The sequence below is a fragment of the Heterocephalus glaber genome, unplaced genomic scaffold (assembly GCF_053883595.1).
Source record: "Heterocephalus glaber isolate CG9 unplaced genomic scaffold, H.glaber_assembly_v1.0 deba00001572, whole genome shotgun sequence".
Taxonomy (NCBI): Eukaryota; Metazoa; Chordata; class Mammalia; order Rodentia; family Bathyergidae; genus Heterocephalus; species Heterocephalus glaber.
Window position 1 is genome coordinate 326,351 of NW_028258357.1, and position 21,829 is coordinate 348,179.

General features: G+C 38.0%; 1 protein-coding gene and 1 long non-coding RNA gene across 4 annotated transcripts in view; one reads left to right on the forward strand and one right to left on the reverse strand.

Annotated features, from left to right (window-relative positions):
* The window catches only part of LOC110349214 (uncharacterized), a 93,549-nt gene extending 80,483 nt beyond the window's left edge, over nt 1-13,066 (reverse strand). For 2 of the 3 annotated variants that reach the window (XR_015443495.1, XR_015443494.1), the window contains exon 1: nt 12,940-13,066. This is a non-coding gene — a long non-coding RNA (uncharacterized LOC110349214). The remainder of the gene's footprint in view (nt 1-12,939) is intronic. The other variant, XR_015443496.1, reaches the window with a different exon arrangement.
* Nucleotides 13,067-13,464: 398 nt separating this feature from the next.
* On the forward strand, nt 13,465-19,440 carry Myf6 (myogenic factor 6). Its single transcript, XM_004867518.3, has 3 exons — nt 13,465-14,075; nt 14,359-14,443; nt 14,637-19,440. The coding sequence occupies exons 1-3, from the start codon at nt 13,557-13,559 to the stop codon at nt 14,753-14,755; spliced, it is 723 nt and encodes a 240-aa protein (XP_004867575.1). The 5' UTR covers nt 13,465-13,556; the 3' UTR covers nt 14,756-19,440.
* The last annotated feature ends 2,389 nt before the right edge of the window (nt 19,441-21,829 follow it).

Sequence of the window (21,829 nt, forward strand, 5' to 3'; positions counted from 1 at the left end):
TAAACATAGTTCAACTACAATCTTTTTTATATTGTAGTCACTTCAACAAATTCAGTTTTTCACAGAAATCTGCATGCAGCATTGATAGTTTGTACTCTTATGTGAGTGTCCACATGCACATGCACACACACACACTTTCCTCTCAAAATGCACACATTCCTTCAAAATATAAAAATTCAGGAGCTTTATTGAAAGCCGCCATATTTCATTAACCACTAGATAGAATAAAATTAAACACAACAATCAACATCCTGTCTTTAAGAAAGTGTTTTTCTCTTTTAGTCACATTATGTTTACTCTTTAAGGAGATGGAGTGGGCTTAATATATTTTCAAAAAGATCCCATCAAAACTAATTTGACTGTAAAGGTAGAGGAAGGCAGTAACAAGATACTCCAATAGCCTCAGAGTGAGGCAGGCGCTGGGGATACACGGTCAGGTCTGGATTCAGCTGCCAAAATGCACATGCACGGAGCAGACACTGGGTCCAGAGACTACAGTAATGAGCAACAGGTGTTAAACCAGGCTAGCAGGACACATGAGAGTAGGCTGGGAAGAGGTAGCATATCGTAACAGACAGGTGAAGCAAGGTTACAGAGAATCTGGAAACTGGCTCCACACAGATCCGAATAAAGCCAAGTGACTGGGAAGTGGGGAGCAGGGTTAGGGTTAGGTAAGGCAAACTACAAAGAAAAATGTTTTATAATTTTTTTACTGGACTGTGTATATTGAATAAAATCTAACTTCACCAAACGGAAATCCATACTTGACTTTTAAATGATATGCCACATAATCTAGCAATAGATATTATAGGGATATAGACTAATTTGTACTTCAGCTCTCCTAGTTCTCATAATAAAGTAGGGCAGGTGATTATACATCAAGAGAAGGGCCACTATGTTAACATCTAAAGCAAAAAATCAAACACACAAATGAAAACCTCACAATTTAAGACATTTATACAAATTTAATTCTGACATTGAATTATTTATAAAGCAAACAATATTTGAGGGAAAATGATTGATTCAGCCTAGCATTTATCTGCTCTACGTTTGTGTTATGGCTTAGATATGGTTTGTTCCCCAAAGGTTCACATGCTGGAAACTTGGCCTCCACGTGGCAGGGTTGATGAAGTAGAACCTTTAAGAGATAGGCCAGTAAAAGGGTGATTAGGTCATGAGAAATCACCCTTGGAAGGGATTAATGTCTGTCCCATAGGAATGGGTTAGGTCTCACATGAGTAGATTAGTCCTCTGGAGAATGGCATGTTACCAAATAGGGTCACTCCATGCACTTGGCCTCTTCTGTACACACCAGTTTCCCTTTCCACATCTCTTCCATGTGTCCCTGGCCAGGATGCTGGTGCCATGCTATTTGCACCTTCCACACACCAGAATTGTGAGCCAAACAAACCTCTTTTCTTCACATATTTTCTAGTGTCAAGTATGTTGTTATAGCAACACAAAAGGTACTAAACGGTTTACTTTAAATGTTCAATGAAAAGATTGTAAGCTGATATTAACTCTGTTAGGTAAAATGAGAAGAAAGAATTAATGTCTAAAGAATTTTTAAATGACAACTGGCAAATAACAGTCAATACATATAGGTATTTATCATTATATTTGTTATCATAAAAGAATTTGTATTTTAGAGTAAATGAATTATAACTTTATTTTGTTTGACATGGTATTCTAAAATCATGTGGCAAAGAAGAACCTTACTAAAAAAGGAATTGTATATGTGCAGTGACCAATTGCATTTATAGTGTGAATGGTATTTATTTTTAAATATAAAATTATTTATATGAACTTGGATGAAATTTATGCTCACTAACAGCCAAAGTTTAGTCCTGTATGATGTAAAAAAAATTGAAGATTTAATTGAACTTTTCACTTAATAAATTAGAACTAGAGGTTGGGTTTTAATTAGTTGCTACCTTGTCCCTCTACCATAAATATGTGTATAAGTATTGAGCATCTAATAGGTGTTGGGCAAGGTACTGGGCCAGAGGTTCTCAACATGACTACACACGACAATCATTTCCCATGTTTCCCAGGACATTCTAATGCTCATCTGAGTTTAAGACCCACTGAAGTGGACACATTTATTATTATCAACAACCACTAACATTTACAGAAATAATTCTGCTCCTTTGGGCTGCAGTGGATATTGGGGATCCGAATTTTAACAAGTCCTCGCACCCCAGGGTTTCTGATACAGTTGATTTCAGGATCACACTTAACATCTTGAGAGCTGATTATTTCAGTAGCACCATAAAGGCTATGGGGATCATCTCAAAGGTCTCTTAAATGAACTGCCCAATATATAACATTTAAGCCATTTTCAAAGTTAGGATTTACTAAACAAAAAGGGTTCCACAAAATTAAGTTATTTTAAGGTAGATTAAAATAGTTTGTAGCTATAAATATAGGCTTTGTGAAGAAGAAAGTTGAAGCACACAAAGAGGAACAGTAAGGATAAGTCCCCTATGCTGGATCCCATACTACCTTCAGGTCCTGGGAAACCCTGAGCTGGCCTCCTTCTTAAGAGATGAGAAGGTAACAGTGTAGCCTATCTTTGGGGGAGCATTTTGGAGAGTGGGCAAGGATAAAGTAACTACACATCCTGAGGATCACTCTTAATGGGGCCAGTTGGGTAGAATAATGAATAATGACTTGGCATAAACACCAGAAACACGAGGGATGGCTTGGTATTTAGGAGCTGATGACTGGATGCGTGTAAGTCAACATTGCTTTTTTTTTGGTCCCGGGGATCGAACTTGGGTCCTTGTGGTTTCCAGGCAGGCGCCGGAAACACTGAGCTAAATCCCCGGCCCACCAGTGCTTTTAAGATAAGTAGCCAATGAATAATCAGACTTTCTCATCATGACTATTGCCTGAGTCTGTTGAGTACACTCCAATTGGTGTACTATGATTTAGTTATGACAGCCACATTTGCGACTAATGTTGAGCAATTTTGGTAACAAAAATATTCTTACTAGTAAATATTTTTCCAGTAGAGAATCTATAAAGATCCTGTAAGGATTCTAGGAAATTCTACCAAAACAGAAATTGGAGAATTACTTTCAAAGAGTCAGTGAGCACTGATTTAGATATGCATTTTGGAGGCAAATAACCCATAAAATTTAAACAAATACCAAATAGATATACAGTATGTGACCATGAGTAAAGCTACTTCATCTCAAAGAAGAGAAGGAAGGTTTTGATCATTATCTCTTTCATTCATTCCCTCACAAAATTGTACATATCTATTTTAGACTAGGTAATCCCCTGTCATCTAAGGTGATGATTATACAGTTCCCGCCCTCAGGAGTGGGTGATATGAACAAATAAGCATTGTAGAGCAATGTGGTAAGTGCTGGGATATAAATAATCATAGAAGTAGGTACTGTAATCAATATGAGCTATGTGGAAAAGGATAGTTGTGAAAAGTGAGTGCAGAGTGATGATCCCTACTCCACAAATAGTGTCCTTGTGAGTATTTCCTTACAGTGGTGACCTTTGAAGTGGGAGCATATAGGAGACTACATTAAGTGCTTTCAAACTTACTGTGACTTGTGTGCTAACTATTCCACCAAAGCTTGTTCCGAAGGAAGAAAAGTATTTAAAAGAAGATGTACTGCACCTGAAAGCTTTTTTGTTGATACAGAAATAAGAAGCACTTTAAATAATTGCAAGTTGTGCACAGATTTTCAAAACCTTGTGATTTTGTTAGTTTTTGGTAGAAATTTAATGATCAATTTTGAATTCAGAGTAACTTTACAGCAACACTTTTCCCTTTTAGCCTTTTTCATCTCTCTCCCTCCTCCTTTCCCCTTCTTCTTCCTCATTCCTCTCCTCTTCCTCTCTCTTTTTGTTTCTCTACTATTTGCTTTAATAACTTTTAAAAGCCTCAGAGCCCCAGAACAGTATAGTACCCACTTCTGAAGGTAGGAATAAATTACTGCACCCTCAGAAATTTTACATTAATCTTACATGATAACACTTCATTTTTTCCTGTGGTTGAAGTTATTGTTAAGATAATATATTTATGAAATTCTTTAAGAAACTCACCACTGCCAAAAATAGCACTATGGCATTATCATTTACCCAAAAGCTGATTTTAATTCTCTCTTTAATCTTCAAATAATAACTTACTTCATTGAAAAATATTGGGATTTTTTTCATAGTCAGAAAAAATAAACTTTTTGGTGAATTTTTATGGATAAGATTAAAGAAAAAATTCTTAGACATTTATTAGAGTTTTAGAAAAATATTTAAAATACCAAATCCTTAAAGAAGTAAAAATAAAGATTGAAAACATGAAGTGTGTAGTTATTTTAGAATACTACATATAAAATTAAAGAATATCTGGAAAGGACTTAGTTCTTTTCTAAAAGTAGCATATGTTCTTAGTGCTATTACATGCTATAACATAATAAAAAATATCTAAAAGACTAAGCCACATTAACTGATCTGGGAAAAATGGTAAAAATTATATCGAAACAACCAAACATCACTTACCACAAATACCATTTTTAAGCATAGCAACTACAAAATAACCACTGCCTTTTGGCAAACCTCAAGTACAAACACTTCCAAGAATAGCACAACAGATTGGTAAAGCTGAAGCAACCCTTGAGTCGTGCATTCTTTCTTTGTGATGTGATGTTTCTCCCTAACCCAAAACAAAAATTGACACACAAGAAAAGAGCTTGTGCCATGGAAAAATCATACCACTTCACGGTCCAACTTCATTTTATGACTAAACAAATGTTATACACATCTGTAGCCATTCCTATATTATTCATTTTTATGCCTGTTAATCCTCAAATGGGGGAGGGTGATCACAACTAAAAATTAACAAGGGATACAATAACAGTTCTCTGTTGCAGAGGATGTGTTAGTGCTCCCAGTCATTGCTGTGAGGTGCACTCAATGTGTGCACTCACAGCTGTCAATTGAAGAAAAACTAATCATTTCTGTGAGAGATTTCTATTTATGCATCCATTGGATCCACTTAGATCAGGTATGTGGAAGGATGCAGGTTAGAAAAGGAAGCAGTGGCTCATATTTACTGCTGTCATGATGATTAAGTCCTGATTGAGCGAACAAATTGATTTTGCTCTTTGCACTTTCCAAGAGGTCAAGCTAAAGTTTCCTTCTGTGAGAGTGGGTAATGAAACAAGTGGTAAACTGCACTGAGGATTTTGTGACATACTTTAGAACCCTGTAGGAATCGCGCTTGTCACTGTCCACTTTAAAGTGTTTAGGAGAAAGAAATGCTTTATTATGGGCCATGTAAGCACCTTATGTGTTGATTTCAAACAGCATATGATCATCTGTTTTCTTAGAAACAAATTTAGAAAGAAATCCTACCCTCAGCTTATGTGTTACTACTTAAACCACTGCACCCATCACTTTGAGAAAGCAAAGACCTAAACTAACCTGTTTCTTAATAACAAAAACTCTTGGAACTAAAGCATTTCAAGTTTTACCTTTTTTGGTAGTAATTTCATTTTAAATTAAGTCTTTCCATTCTGTCAACCAATATATGAACAGTAAGAAAAGCTAAAAAAATTCTTTTTATCTTATTTTTAAATCTGATTAAATGAATAATTAAAACTGATTTAAAATTTTGAAGTATATTCTATTTCTACTTTAGGAGATATTATAGGGAATGGGTGTATTAATAAAGTTTTTTTTCAAATGGCTTATACAAAATAATTTGTTAAACTTCACTGTGATTCATATTAATAAACCAAAAACATCAAAATAACTTATTGAAATTTAATTTGCTTCAGTCTATCTAAATTATGGGTAACGTTTAGAAAACTGCACTTCAAAATCATTCTCGAATGTCTTTTTCTAAGTGGTCTTTTGTAGAAATTGTTTGGTATTTTCAGTGGCTGTATTTTTATCTTTATATTCATTGACCACATTTGCATTTAGCATTTCAATAATTTCAAAAGAGCAAAATATCCTTAAAACGCAGGAGGTCCAATTGAAAAAGACTTCCTTCTAGATGAGCTCTTGCTTTGGGTTACGTATTCAGAGCATCTGTGTATTGGTTCCAGTAACTTTCCATTTGTTGGGATCACTCGTTCATCTCTAGCTCTCCTCCTTGTAACTCCTATAAGTGGGACAGTCTGATGGGGAAGTTAGGACATGTGATCACTGTGAGCTCAGGCCTTCAATAATGTGGTCTCTCTACTCCAGTTTCACTTCATCATTGTGCTCTAATCTATTCCATCTCTTTCCATTATGCCTCTCTGTGTGTTTATGAATAATGAAATAGTCCATGTATTTTAGGTATCTTAGTTTCGACATCTATTTTGTGCTATAGGGTCCCTATACATGAGTGTACATGGAAAATATTTTCTATTATTTCCTAACAGGACAGAAGACAGGTCCAAATCTCAGCCATTAGCCACCAAAACTGCCTCTTGGCCATGCAACTAGGAAAAAAATGGAAGCTACCCATTGGGTTCTCAAACAAACACTCAAAGCTGCTTTAAATTCTATTGCCCCTAGAAAACTGTTCTTTTGGTCACTATACGGTGATTTGGGATAAGAATTTCTTTTTGATTATATAACTCACTACCATAGGAGCCAGAGGTGAGTTCACAGCATGTGATCTTTGGCAAACATCATAAATATTCTTTATATTGCTTTTTCCTGGTTTAAAATGGACAGATTATATAATATACTTGGTAAAATATTGTGAAGATGTAATGAGATCTTTCATTTAACACTTCAACACAAAGCTTGTGACTTATTTAACAGAGTTGAATAACACATAACTTTACAAAATAAAATATATGCATATATTGTGTAAATGCAGCAATTCTTGAACATCATATTGCTATAAACCAAGCAGCCTACCTCTCATGACAGCTTATACTTAAGTACAAGAAAACTGAAAACTGAAAAAAATAAATTGAAATAGTCTAATAAGATTACACTTATATTGTGAAGTTATAAGGTTAAACTTTTCTAATATCCCAACACTTCGCTCAGATTGTGAAATCACAGAAGATAAAATTTAATATGATTAATTTAAGCATGTGATGCTTATACTTAAATGAAACCAGATTATATGCAATTTAAACATATTATACTTTTGGTATCTAATAATTAATAACCTAAAATTTAACATATTATCTATACACAAAAATATTTGGGTTTCTGATAAAATGTAGGGTATTTATATAAATGATTAAACAACTTTTTTCAAAACTGGTAGAGAAACTATGAGATAATGTGTTTGTACAGTGGTGACTATTTGTCACGGTGGGTCTTGACATAGGCATTAACACACTAGCCATTTTGGGCAATATGTCATAACTACTCAGTTGGAGGGCAGTAACAAAATACTTGGCTAACCATTCTATACCGGAGACATCTGTTTAGCTTAGTAAGATAGTAACACCAGACACTCTTACAATTTGGAACATGTAAATATCACAATTCATTCATTTTTAAAAGATTTAAGTAACATAGAATAATCATTTCACACAGCTTAATTGTGTTAAATATTAGTTGAATGTAACATCATTGAAACTGTTCATGTAACATTTTAAGTGAAAAATGTAATGTAAAATATAGTACTATAGTTATATAAAAATGAAAATATGTAATAGAACACATTTTACAATATTACATAAAATCCTATTCATATGGAAAACAAGAAGGACCAAGACTGATTTATTGAGTAGTAAGTTTGTTATTCTTTTCTTCAATTACAGGTTAAATTATATAAGACTAAGTTGTATTGAGTATTTACTATATGCTAGACACTGTATTTGTTTCAATGAAAGTTTTATTGTTTGAAATAATTTTATGGCACTATGTCATTTTAATCTTACAGACTAGTCAATAGAAACTTAGGAAAGTTACGAAACTTATCCAAAGTCAAATGATTAACATGAGGGAAAGCTAGACTTAGACCATGCGTTTAACACCAAACTCCATATTTATAATCACAATAATTTTTTTTAAAAGACTTACTTTATGTATTTTACACTCTGTAAATTATTATTTATACCTAGAGATATAGAAACATCAATGGCATTTTTCTGGGAAATTAGATGATCAACTCATTCTCATTTGCCCAGGAATTTGTTTGTTTGTTTGTCTATCTCTCTCAATTGTACCAGTTTTAATGCTGAAAATCAGGCCCACTAAGTTCTAAGCAAATCTGTTCAATTTAGTCACTCACAAAAAAGGAAAAATTTCAATGGCTCACAGATTTTATTCTCAAATTAAAAAATCTGAAAGAAAGGGGCAGGGAAGGAGATGCAGAATTGTGAAGACTTCATTTTTTTGCACCAAGGAATGAGTGTTCCTTGGGGAAAAAAACATGTGTTGTCTGCTTGCCTGGAAATTATGCCTAGGAGATAAGAAATGACCAGCAGTCTTTCCACAAGTCCTTTTGAGGCTACTACATGAAAGGAACACAGGCTTTTGTGATCCCCTGTTCCTGCTCTTATGGAATGGGAGTGGGGAATGAGAGCAAAGAATAGACAAGAGCTTTATGCACAGATGTGAGCCCCTCTGGTTCTCTTTCCTTCCCCTCTACTCACTTCCCTGGGGCTGTCTATAACAGGCTCCTCCATAGCAAGTCATCACTGGAAGCCCTCCTTGGGTCCAGCCCCATTTCTGCGCATAACTCTTCATTCCTGCCCTATGGAAATTGCAGGGTAATCGCCTTTAAGATGTTTCTTTTTCCTCTGCTTGGTTTGTGCCCCTCCCCCATGTTCCTTGAAGTGACTCACATTTTCTGTCAGTCTAAGTGCAAAACTATTTTTACCACAGTGTGTGGGAATCTCTGGGCACAAACGATCTGCAGATTAAGTAAATTACAAGTGCACAGATTCATGTTACTCACTTAGTGGCCACGAATTTAAAGCACTAATCTACCTCTTCTGAATTGTACCTTTTAGTCAATAGGTGCTTTCTTTACCTTCTACTCTTTAGAGCCACAAAAGGGGTTTTTTGTTCATTTGTTTTTGTTTTTCAACGAATTCACCGTGGCTAGTTCAATCAGAGGCCTTCTAAATTGAGAAGAAAGAGAATTGATATTTGTTGAGTGCCTATTCTATCATGGACTCTATGTCTATTATTTTTTGTTAATAAGCCTGTAATATAGGGATTGATCTCTCATAAAACTGAAGCTTGAAATGTGAGAAAGAATGGCTTGAACGTAGATTCTGTCTTGATCCAAAACTTGATTCTCTTTTTACCTTTCTAAAGGCTCCTAGTTAAATTCCACTGTTAACTGAGATAGCTAATCCTTTTCTTTACACTCCTTTCCACACTGAGGAATGGGACGTATTTAAACTTTTTTGAAGATGATAGACAGAAAGACAGACATTTTTAAATAATTAAGCATGATATGAAACAAGAATAATACAATGGTAAACTACATGAAAATTTCCAATTCTATCATTTACTAGTCTCAGATTTTATTATGAGTGAATTCTAGGCCCTTGGAGTGATGTATTAGTGACAATATAATTATTCCCTTATTATTATTTAATTTTCTATTGTTTTTAAAATATATTTGACATATTTAAAGCTTGTATTGGTCCAGATTATGTCAACTTGTTCTGACCACTTTTCAAGATCTTTGTCTCCAAATGCTACTGAGAATAAAGTAATTGCAATTACAGGCATCTCACATTTTGTAAACAGCTTGAGTTCCAAATCTTCACTAGTTGGTTGTTTGGAACCAGTGCGTGTTTTCCTATTGACCTAATTGAATAAAGGATGGTTATTTTCCAAGCTGGCATTTTCTTGTTCCCTCCTCCTGCTTATTCCACTCAATCCCCTAAAAAATAAGAAGAAAAAGGAGAATCTACCAAGGGGAGTACTAATACTAATTTTTCTGGCCTGAGTTCTAGAGCTGTGAGAAAAGGGAAAGGAGACTTGTAATTCAATACATGAGAATTCAACAGGTGAAAGTTGAGTTTACACAAAGAAAAGCCACTCTTATCTGTGAGGCTGCTCTTAGCTTCCCAAAGCTTTTTCTATTGTAAATCTTCTTTTTCAACATTTCTCTAGTGGTGACACATGAATAAAAGAATAGATGGAAAGGAAAGAATCTTCTCATCCTTTAGCAAGTTAATGATATATAGACTCTCTAACATCTACCTGATACCTCTAAAAATCAGCGGCAAGTCTAGGAATGGTAGTGCCTTAAATGTTACTTCTGTTACTCAAGCTTTAAAATTCTTTGGTAGTTATATTTTTCTTGCCTCACCTTTCTCTCTACCGAATAATTTCAGTAATGAAGGATTTTTATAAGGTATAGTCTTTAAATTTAGTTTTAGCTGATGCATAAAAAGCATAAAATTTTACATTGTAATGGGGTATCGTGATGTTTTGATACATGCACATATTGTATAATGTTCAAGTCAGGCTAAATATACCTATCTCCTCACACATTTTTCATTTCTATGTGGTATAAACTTTTAAAATCTTTTCTCTAGTTTTTGGAAACACACAGTAAATTATTGCTATCCGTAGTCACCCTACTGTGCAGTAGCATACTGCAACTTCTTACTCTTATTTAACTGTAAATTAGTGCCCATTGACCAACCTGTCCTCATTCCTCCTTAGCCTCTACTCTCCCCAAATGTGCTACATTTTTAAGTATTTCATATTTTAAAAAGTTTTATCTTTATAACAACTTTGAGAGTATGGAAATCTTTGTTACACAAGTTTTATGGATTAAAATGTAAGGATTTGAGATATTAGGGTTTTCTAAGAATCCAAAGGCCAAAAACAACTATATTGAACACCTTTCATATTCCAATTCTCCATGTTTTATGTCTTTGTCAATGTCACGCCTCCCTCTAAATTCAAACTCCATGAGGAGAGGGATTATTACTTTACTACATTATTCTGAGCAACCAGGAAACAATTTAACTTTAGTAGATACCAAATAAATGTTGAGTAAATGAATTTCAGTCATTGTTATCTTAATAATTTGAACAGCAATGCTATATAATTCTACTGGCTCGAAAATAAGTCTTCAAATTTTTTTCATATTTATGAGAGAAAGGATAAAGTCTTACTAAAAGCACAAGTTCATTTTCCACAATATATGTTAAATTATAAACCGAGTCATTGAAGCCCTTGATCTGTTTTCTGCCACCCAGGTCACTGGTAGAAATGGAATAAAACAGCACCAAGAAATGTACTGGCTTATCTTGTTCTTCCCTGTGTTCCCTACCCATTCCAAAAATGTAAGAATAGTTCTCAGACTTGGTAAGGAATAACCGGCTACACAGTAACAAAAACATATCAACAGCCAAAAATTTCAAAACTTAATATGCAAAGTCTGTGGCTCAATAGAGATTGTGAAGAATGAACTTCGGAATAAACAACTTGAAGTAAAAATTTAACTAGCTTCTAAATTATCTGACAGTTGGTTCCTTACATTTTCTTCACTCTATTTTTTAAATATGAAGCCATAGGAAAGAGAGTCTATAATCATCACTGCTTGAGGTAGAATAATAAAACCTGATGTTTTCCATCTTGTTTTTCAGGCACTCACTACAAAGGCCAAAACCAAGGTTGCCTGCCATCCCAAAGACAACTTATCAGCAGCAGGAGTCCTTTCAAAGCTCTAGGGCTGGAAATAAAATCAAATAAAGGGACCAAAAGGGAAAAGAAACAACCACCGAAGAAAGAGAGAAAAATCTCTACAACAGCTGTGCTTTATTTTCTGCGTTAGAATTTGTCTTATCCTTGACAATAGTTTTATGTAATAAATGATAAATAATATTCATCAAGCAGCTATATGCTTCACATATTGTTTGATTGAATCTTCACCAAAACTCTATAAGGCAGCCACTATTATTCTGAAGAAACTGAGGCCTGGTACTTAGAGAAACATAGGTAGAAGTCAACCTAGCTAGGACTCAAAGAAAACTAGATAGAAACTAGGGCACCTGCCCTTTGCTTTTGCAATACATTGCTTACCAAAAACTGTGGGGTGAAAAGGTATAATAGATAATGTGAAATAGGAAAAAAAGGGCAAAGGGGAAGGAAGTGGGAGGGGTAGGGGAAAGGAAAGAAGGGAATGGAATTAATATGAGAAAATGAAAAAATGGAAACAAAGTCTTTGTAAATAGGGAGGGGTGGAGGGGTTGAAGGGAGGGCAGGCAAATGGGGAAAAAATAAGAACCAAGATACATCATGTAAAGGTGCAAATTTCCAATGATGAATGTCATTATATTGTATACCTAAAATGTACCAATAAAATTAAATTAAAAAAAAAAACTTAGGGGTGAGTGTGTGTGTGTGTGTGTGTGTGTGTTGAACCACAGACAAGCTGCAATCAAAAATCCTATTTTTGGGCCAGGGATTTGGCTCAGTGGTTTGGCCGCTTGCTGTGCAAGCGCAAGGATCCAAGTTCGATCCTCGGTACCAAAAAAAAAAAAAAAAAAAAAATCATATTTTCTTGCTTGTGCCTTGGTTGCTAACTTTCTCCTCTGAATCCTATCAAACAACTTATACGAAGTTAATAAACAGAATGTGAATGACAACTTAGGGAGCACCCAACTCCTGATGTGCACAGCATGGGACATAGCAGAAGCACTTGGGAGGTGGCCCCAGGTACACCCTGATATATCAAGTAGCTATGGTGTGAATCTTATCACTACAACTATTTTTAAAGAGGAGTAATTACACATATTGCATCCCATCATCTATCTCAGCCTGTACTTCTTATCTCCTTCTTGTGTTCTACCATGAAAGGAAACAATTCAAATTCCGGTTGCCCTTCTCCAGGAAAAAGAAACTGTAACCATAGAAGGATCCAGAAAGTCAGAGTCACTTCATACAGCAACATGTGAGGTGAGCACCCTTCAGCCACCCCACCAGCTCCCAACTCATCCTACAGCCTTAGTAAAAGAGAGGAAAGAGATTTACCTGCTTCTATTGAGGCTGAAGCATGAAAGTCATGTATAACCTTTGAAGGACTGTAATGGTTTTAATCACAGGAATAGCAACTTTTTGACAGGCAGAAGAGAGAAAAGAGCTGAACCACACTGCAAATATTAACCAGGCTATTTTGGAGCAATGGCTATTGCCTTTGAAATCTTTCATCATGACTCTATACTTAGAATTCAGATGAGCCCAGGGGGAGGGGAACGGGACAGTGTTAATCCCCAGTTGTTTTGAGGTTGTCCTGTAAGGAGGTTACTGTCTAAACTGTCCTGAATGGAAACATTCAAGGCTTTGTTTAAATTATGCGACTCTTTGTATTTCCTCTTAACCTGTTCCTCACATAGACAGTCACATCACTCTGGGAGGTGACACTTCTCAGTTTTCTTTCAAACTCCATGTTCTAGAGAGCAGTGGCTGTAATCACATTGGGAGACTGATGCTCCATGACAGCTAAAAGTTGGATTGAGTTTCAGGAGCTACTATATATAAAGCTAGGTCGCCTTATGTCACTGCACTAATTAAATGCCATCTGGGTGGTTCCTCTGGGTTTTTGAGCCCATCACCCAGTTCAGATAGAGTCAGAGGCCAAGGAGGAGAACATGATGATGGACCTTTTCGAAACTGGCTCCTATTTCTTCTACTTGGACGGGGAAAATGTTACTCTGCAGCCCTTAGAAGTGGCAGAGGGCTCTCCTTTGTATCCAGGGAGTGATGGTACCCTGTCCCCCTGCCAGGACCAAATACCCCCTGAAGCCGGGAGCGACAGCAGTGGAGAAGAACACGTACTGGCGCCCCCCGGCCTGCAGCCTCCCCACTGCCCGGGCCAGTGTCTCATCTGGGCTTGCAAGACCTGTAAGAGAAAATCTGCCCCCACCGACCGGCGGAAAGCCGCCACTCTGCGCGAGAGGAGAAGGCTCAAGAAAATCAACGAGGCCTTCGAGGCGCTGAAGCGGAGGACTGTGGCCAACCCTAACCAGAGGCTGCCCAAGGTGGAGATTCTGCGGAGCGCCATCACCTACATTGAAAGACTGCAGGACCTGCTGCACCGGCTGGATCAGCAGGAGAAAATGCAGGAGCTGGGGGTGGACCCCTTCAGCTACAGGCCCAAGCAAGAAATCGTAAGCCCAGACGCTGCCGGGGCATGGAATGAAAAGTCTGATTAAAGGCCTCCTCTTAGGGCCTTAACCTCCAGCTGCTCGCCTTGTCCCTTCTCCCTCCCCCTTTCTCGCCTGGCCCTCCTGCTCACTTAATGAACCCCCAGTGACCCAAGAAGTCCGGGTCTCCGCAATAGGCAGGAAATGAGTACAGGCCCAAGGAAGCAGAGGAGACACCCCCAGAAAGCACCCCTTCCCCCGGAATTTCTGCCTCTCTCTTAATCTTCTGCTTTGGTTCTCCCCCCAGCTTGAGGGTGCGGATTTCCTGCGCACCTGCAGCTCCCAGTGGCCAAGTGATCATTCCAGGGGGCTGGTGATAACTGCTAAGGAAGGTAAAGTAAAAGAAAGAGCCGGGGCTGAACCGGAGAGCATCCCGGGAGGGAGCTGAGGTGCCCGAGGGGCCCGCCGAGCTGTGAGCTCCGGGCCCAGCCCTGCCCGAGAGAGAAGCGATCGCTCCTCCGCGGAGGAGCAGAGCTGTCCGGTCTTCCCTGAGGGCTCGGTCTGTGTGTTTGTTTCTGTACTTAGGAGGAGCAAGCACCGATTCCTCAGCCTCGAGCAGCCTTCGATGCCTTTCTTCGATCGTGGACAGTATTTCCTCGGAGGAGCGCAAGCTCCCGTGCTTGGACGAGGTGGTGGAGAAGTAATTGCGCCAGCCCGGAAGACCCCTTCGCCTAATCCTTTAGATTAGGTCACGTTGCATTAATATTTAGGAACCAGACTCCAGAGCTTAGGAAAGGGAAAGAGACATACTCACAAAGAAACTGTTGTGCACATTCAAATGAAAAAGGCCTTTTGGCTTTGGGTTTTTATTCTTTGGAACAGTGAGTGGCTTAGGTCTAGCACCCTTATTTTTGTTGTTTGGTTTTGTTATATATCCACTTTTATTTCGGTCATCCTTTTGTGCCATACTCAAAAGAAGTTCATTCCTGTCTAAAGCAAAGTGGGAAAGTTGAATCTTAGTGATATTTAAATGTATTTTTGTAAATAATCGTAGTATTTTCATTTTTTATGTAAACCTTGGAAATATATTTTAAATGTGGAATGATAGATTGTATATAAAATGTGTGAGGATCCTGGTATTGTAATATTAAAAGTAAGTTTCTATATGAATAAAGTTGGCCTTAATTTGATTCAGCTGAGAAACTATGTTTAAGGGCAACAGTAAAGAGGAGAAATATTTTAATTCAGACAGTACACAAGCCCGTTTATTTGAGTCTTCTCTTTCATGCTGATTTAAAGGCAGGAAAATGAGTTGCTTTGTTTTGTCTGAATCAAACTGAGCACTTCAGTATTTTACGTAGATCTCTCACTTAGAATTGAGCGTGAAGAGGGAATTTGTATTTTTTCTTTTGTTAGCATCTTTTCTTTTCTGTTCTACTGTTCTGTACTTTGGCAGTCTGGGTAAAATCTACTACCCAAGATTAACAATTGAATGTTCAATCTAGCAAAATCGTATTACAAGGAACCCCAAGCAAAAGTCTCTGCTTGTTTTCCCAGATGACTTTCAGTTCTGTTAGTCAAGATTCGTGTTTCCCTCGACATTCCAGGCTGTTCCCAAGAGTGCTCTGGAGTACCAGAGGGCTGCCTTGGCCTCCTCTCCTAGTTTTCTTGAACTAGACCGGTCCCTGGCAGCCTGGAATATCCTCCACAAGGCCTCCTTGGCTTGGGTTTGTTTTCCCAATAGAAAGATAAAAGAAGGGAACAATCTGTCTCTTGAGGTAAGGAGTTACTTCAAGACAGGGAAGGGTTAAATGGCTGAAGGGAAAAGACAACAACAACACACATGAAACCTCTTAGCTGGGCCAAACAGCAAAACCCCAGAGAGGCTAGAAGCCCCAGGAGTTCCCCACGGTGAGGATTTTGCAACGTGTGCCAGGTTTGTTTATCTAGTAACCTCAGGAAGAAACGACCACCGACCACCGAGAAACGCAGTGGGAAGGGAGGTGGGGGACAGGAGCAAGCCATTTCTTTTGAATTACCACTTTTCTCTTACATTCTGTAAATAGTTCCTTCACTCCCTTCCCCTATTCCTTAACTTCTCCCTTCTCTTTTAGCCTACCGCGGTCTTCAAATCAAATAGAATTCAGCATTCTGCAGCCCAACCTTGCTTCCTAACCCTCAAAGGGCTGGACCTTATTCTTTATTGGACCCCGAAGAAGTTTCAGAAAGTGCCACAGACAGAGGCCTCTGCAGGTGTGCAGTTAAATCTTGCCCCTTTCTCTGGTCAGAAAAGAATGCCTCTTTCTGGAGGTAATGTATCTGAAATTCTTGGGACCAGAATTGTTTCAGATTTTTAAATATTTGCATAGACTTTGTGGTTAAGCATCTCTAATCCAAAAAAAAAATCCAAAATCTGAAATCCTCCAAAATCTGAAACATTTTGAGTTCTCTGGCAGCAGTCCAAATGTTTGGATTTCAGAGTATTTCAGAATTTGGATTTTTGGATTAGGTATGCTCCACCTGTAGTTTGCTTAATTGGCATATGGATAATTCTGTTCATTCTGAACTACTGTTAAAATGCAGACGAATTCATAGAGGAAATGGACATTGACATATAATACCCTTTAAAGTCTTGAGAGAGACAGGTGGAAGATTCAGTGGATGCAACTGTTGAGTTTACAGGAAGCTGACTGCCCAGATTAAATTCATGCTGCTATTGTGTTGCCCTGGACTAGTCACTGTTCCTTCTTAGTAAAGTTGCCTCATTTATGAAATAATGGGGTAGATAATAGAGCCTGATTCTTAGGGTGGTGAAGATTCACTGAGATAACACACATGAAGCCAAAAGAGCACAAAATAAGTGCTAGATACCAACTCTCTTTATTTTTTCATTAGTAAAACTAAATTAACCATTGAGAAGTTTCTTTTCTACAAAAAGCCATGATTCCTTCAATCGTTGCTGGCTTTGGCTGGGAAAAATATTTACAAGGAGAACAGCAGCAGTGTGAATGACACATTTTTAGTGGGTTTTGTATTAACTCATAATCCTAAAACAACCACCAAGAGAGGTACTGTTACTACTTCTACTTTAGAGAAGAGGATTCCTTGGAATAGAGTGGTCCCACCATCTGCTAAGTAGAAAGCCAGATCTCAGAGCCAGGCAATTATCAATGGCTGCAAGCTTCTGCTCTCAACTGCCATGCACTCTGGAAGAGTAGCCTTGGGAACGTAGGCACATTTTATGGTCTGTAGAATAATTTGGCTCACTTTGACTATTGTTTCCCAAAAGCTCTTTCCCCACAGTGGTTAGCTACTGAACTCCAAATTAGAATATCTTTCTCTGAGAAATAAATGAGAAACTATTTACCAACCAAATTATCCAACCAAGATGTGTGTGACTATATCTGAATGGTGTGTATCCCCCGTTAACCATGCATATTATATATCTATGGATTTTTTTCCTGAGAATAAGTAAGAATTTGCCCTAAAATGTATATATACACCTATATTTTTGAAATCAAATTTATTACACAACTAAAATAATACATCATAATTGACTAGGTTACATTCATTTTCTTTATGATTGTATTTATATGTATAGTAAGATTTGTATTATAAATTGTACAGCAGCAGGACATTTTTATCCGTTCATGGACTACTTGTTGATGGATTTTATTCAGTCTTTGTAAACCAAATCCTCTCTATCTTTCTTAGCTAGGTAACTTGAGAAATTGTTTGGAATAAGTTTGCCTATGGAAGTCTCTTCATTAAATAGAGCAAATATTTCCCAAAGACTTCATGTGACCTCCCCTGCTGTAGCTGCTGACATACTGGACTTTCCAATGAAATTCTTGGTGTGTTTGCAATTAAATTGTTTTTGTTTGATATTAATGATGATAATCTTTACCAAGGCCAAAGCCAAAACAAATAAGGCTGGGGAAGCAGAAAATCAAGACATAATAACCTGGTAAAGATAAACAGTTTGGGATTGAATCCAAGCCTCTTTCCAGAGCTTTGTATAAAGTTTTCAAGTATAAAATAATGGGTTGTTTTCTGTTATATTATTATAGAAATAATTTGTGGAACATCAAGTGTCAGCTTTTTCAAACTAACTTTAATTGCCATACACAGAAATTAAATTCCAATTCTGGACATTGTGGAAATCCACTATGGCAGAAGGTCTCACTTCTCTCCCATACTCATTCATATGCTTTTAGGGTTGGGAGAATGCAGAAATTCAGTGTTCTCAACTGCTCTTGGCACTGGCAAAGAAAACTTGGAATACTAAAAGTGACCTTATCCTTATTAAGATATTACTTACTTAAATTTGGAAGAGTTTACCATTTCTGCTATCCCCTTTCTTCATTTCAAAGCCTCCCCCCCCAAACCACTATACCTGGAAGATTTTTTTAATGCTTTACTTTGAATATCTCACTGCTTAATCCAGTGCATTAGTAAATTAGCAATAATTTGGTATTTTCTCCCATTGGTCTCTCCAGTCATTCCCTCAAACTAATTACACTTACACAAAAAAGGATCCTTGGTCCTAGAGGAGTCTGTGTGCTAATAGCAATTGTTTTGCAAGCCTAGTTCAGAGTCACTCTGTAAGAAGCAATGGCTATGCCATGTGCTGGAACAAAGATAATGCTGTAAGAACCTGCTACTTTCTGTACTCTCAAGGCTGCTAAATGTCCTTACTTAGTCCTTTGATCTCTCTTGGAAGTCTCTGAATTCAAGCAGAGGCCAATGTCTTCCTCAGCTGTCTTTTCCACAAATTCTTCCAGCAGCTCTGGCAGGTACTAATTTGTTTACTTAGGTGTGCCCAGTTCCCGAAGCTAATGGCAGTTTGAAATTTAGCACATTGTGAAGTCATCTATAATACGCAAAACTCTCAAGAATAACTCTCATTGTGTAGAAGTTGGTAAGGGTCTGCAGGTAGGGGTAGTGAATTGAAATAGGTTAATCACTCTATGTGCATTTGGTTTCTCCAAGAGAAGCATACAGCATTTTCAGTAATACAGAATTCTTAGGGTGGGCAAAGTATACGGCAAAGAGTGATGTGCATCATTTTGCTGATGTGACCTGTCCACCGACACTAGTTTTATTGTGTTGTGTTGTCATAATGGTTAAATCAACATAGGTTCTGTTAAAAGAAAAAGTTGATGATGACTTAAAGGTCATTGCAGTTGAAAAATATAAGTCTAAGCTGTTAGAAAATTAAACACATATCTGTTCTTGACCAGAATGTAAATATTGAAAATGTAAGTAGTCTGGGTGTGGCTGTTTTCTTTCCCTCATCTGTTTACTATGAGATGAGGCTTTCCTAGCAGCATTGGAATATCATTTCTAACAACCTGTTTACATATTAAATTAATGTGAATTTTCTCTGTATGTAAGAAATTCACTTCTCTGAATGAATAGTGGGAAGCAAAACATATTTTAAGGCACAAAATCCAATCTAGTGTGGTGAGTAAAACGGCACACTGGCAACTAGTTCATCTTTTTAAAAGCAAATTTTAATTTTTCCTGTGCTTCTTTGTTCAGTTTCTCCATTCAAAAATGTTTTCTCCATGTGGCTCTGCCAGTTCTCCATCTTTTCTCTCAAGCTTTCTCCTGAGAAAAAGAGTAAGGACTCCTGAATTGGGGTCCTCTGTCATCTTTGAGGCGCAGGTTTCCTTCCTTCTTTTGTACTGTTTCTTGTTTTTTGAATTCTTTCTTCACTAGTCCCCAACAAAAGTTTAAAAATTTGTCTCATGTTTTACTTTGCTGCCCAGAGAGGCTACTTTCAGCACTCAAGTCCCAAGGGCCCTCCACCCAGGACCCTGTCCCCCCTCCTGGCCCTGGCTGGTCTCATTAAGCCTCTAGGCGCTTGTGTTTTCTTGGCTTCTTTAGTTCCACTGGCCCCAGGCACTCTGGTAAATTTGTTTTGAGATCACCTTACCAAAGACAGCCCTACCCTCTGAGAACTACTGCTCCTGAGTGACAGTGTCTTCCCAGGGACAGGAGCTGAGGGCAAAATGTCCAGGATTCAGCTTCTTGTGAGTTTCTGCTCTGCCTCAAAGCGCAGAGTCTGAATTGATTGAAGAAAACAACAAAATCACCTCTAAGAGCACGATCTCTAAGGATGATGTGCCTAGTTTTCAATAATCCAGTGTGACCTGGGACGAATTACCCAAGCTCTAGAGTTTGGTTTACTCTCTTTTAAAAAATTCGGCCCAATTATAGTTCCTACAGAGGGTCCTTGGAAGATTAATTGAATAAATACATGAAACAGGTTAAGAACAGTGTTTGGGAAATAGAAAACTCTCAATAATTGTTGGCGACATACACCCATGCTGAAGGCACTGGGTACAAACCACCTTAAATGCTTTCAGGAATTAGCTGAAAGGCAGACAGAAGCATAACCTCTGTCTTCCACTTCAAGGGCCAAGTTCATATGTGTCCAAATCACAACTCTGTTTTATCTGCTTTGGATGTGCTATAATACACTACACAGGAAGAAAAAGTGGTCATATGGTTGCAGACTAGAACCTGTGGGACTTGGCTGAGGATTTCTGGATGAAGGTATCTCCCCACTATTGCATTTCAGAGGTAACAATGTGCTATGCATTCAAATACTTCCACCAGTGTGCTGGAGGAACGTGAGTCCTCCAGGGACTTTACTTTTTTCTGGTGTACCCCTGGGTATTGTATTCATTTCAAAGGCATATACTGACCAATAAGCCTAAATAAGGTACAGACCATTAAGCAGCCCCTCCATGTGAGAGGGAGTCTGATTTTCAAGGGAAATCTTTCTTGGGGATGAAGGGTCTAGAGGGGATAGAAGAGAGAGAGAATGCGGGCAGAGCAGGGAACGCAGGCTTGGTTAGCAACTTTTAAAGACTGACACTGTCACTCTTCTACCGCTGGTTTTCTGGACCTTCACTTCCAAATAATTTCACCTAGGAAAAGTTCCAGCTACTTGTGCCCCTGCAGATGCCAGATCAGCCAACAGGGGAGGTGATTTTGCAAAATAGGAGCACAAATACATCTCCTTCTCTTCCCAAATAACATTCCAGGACACTTACTAAATTTGATGAGCCAGGCAGAATTGAGAATTCTCCTTTTTCTTTCAATGGAGTCACAAGCCCTAGTCCTAAATCCCAGAATGTTTGTATAGAACATAAGTAATTGTTTTTCCTAAATATAAACAGCACCCCCCCCACTCCAAAATCTGAAATTGGGTTAAGGGTGGAGGAGAATTTGTAAAAGGTGATTGATAAACTCTTTTTACTTCAATGGAAGCCCTCTCTTCCCTGCTACCCACCAAAGTTTCAAGACCCTGCTGAAATTGCCTTTCTGGAAGGCTTTTGCCACTGACGTGTGTGAAGTCACTCTGGGTTGGAAGAATTGGAAATTTTACACTGGCCCAGGATGCTGTGCCAGCAGCTGGGATGCATCTGTAACGGTGTTAGTTTGCCTGAAAGCAGAAAATTAGCGATCCCAAAGCCCAGCTTGGCTGTTTAGTCTGTAGAAACAGTAGGGTGGGGCAGAGAAAGTGGGAGAAAGGAGACTGGAAAAGAAGTTTGCAATTTAAAATTGGACTTCTTCCATGGACACTTTTAGAGACACTTTCCACGGGGAGCTTGGGGGACTCAGAGTCTAGCAGAGGCCTGACTCCAAGCAGGAGGTACTCAGCAAATACCGGCTGTCGGGCAGAGCTAGGAAGGAAGCAGGGAGGAGTGTTCCCTGGCACCTGGGCCTCCTGAGCCCTCCTCCTTTTAGAGGATCACAAATGC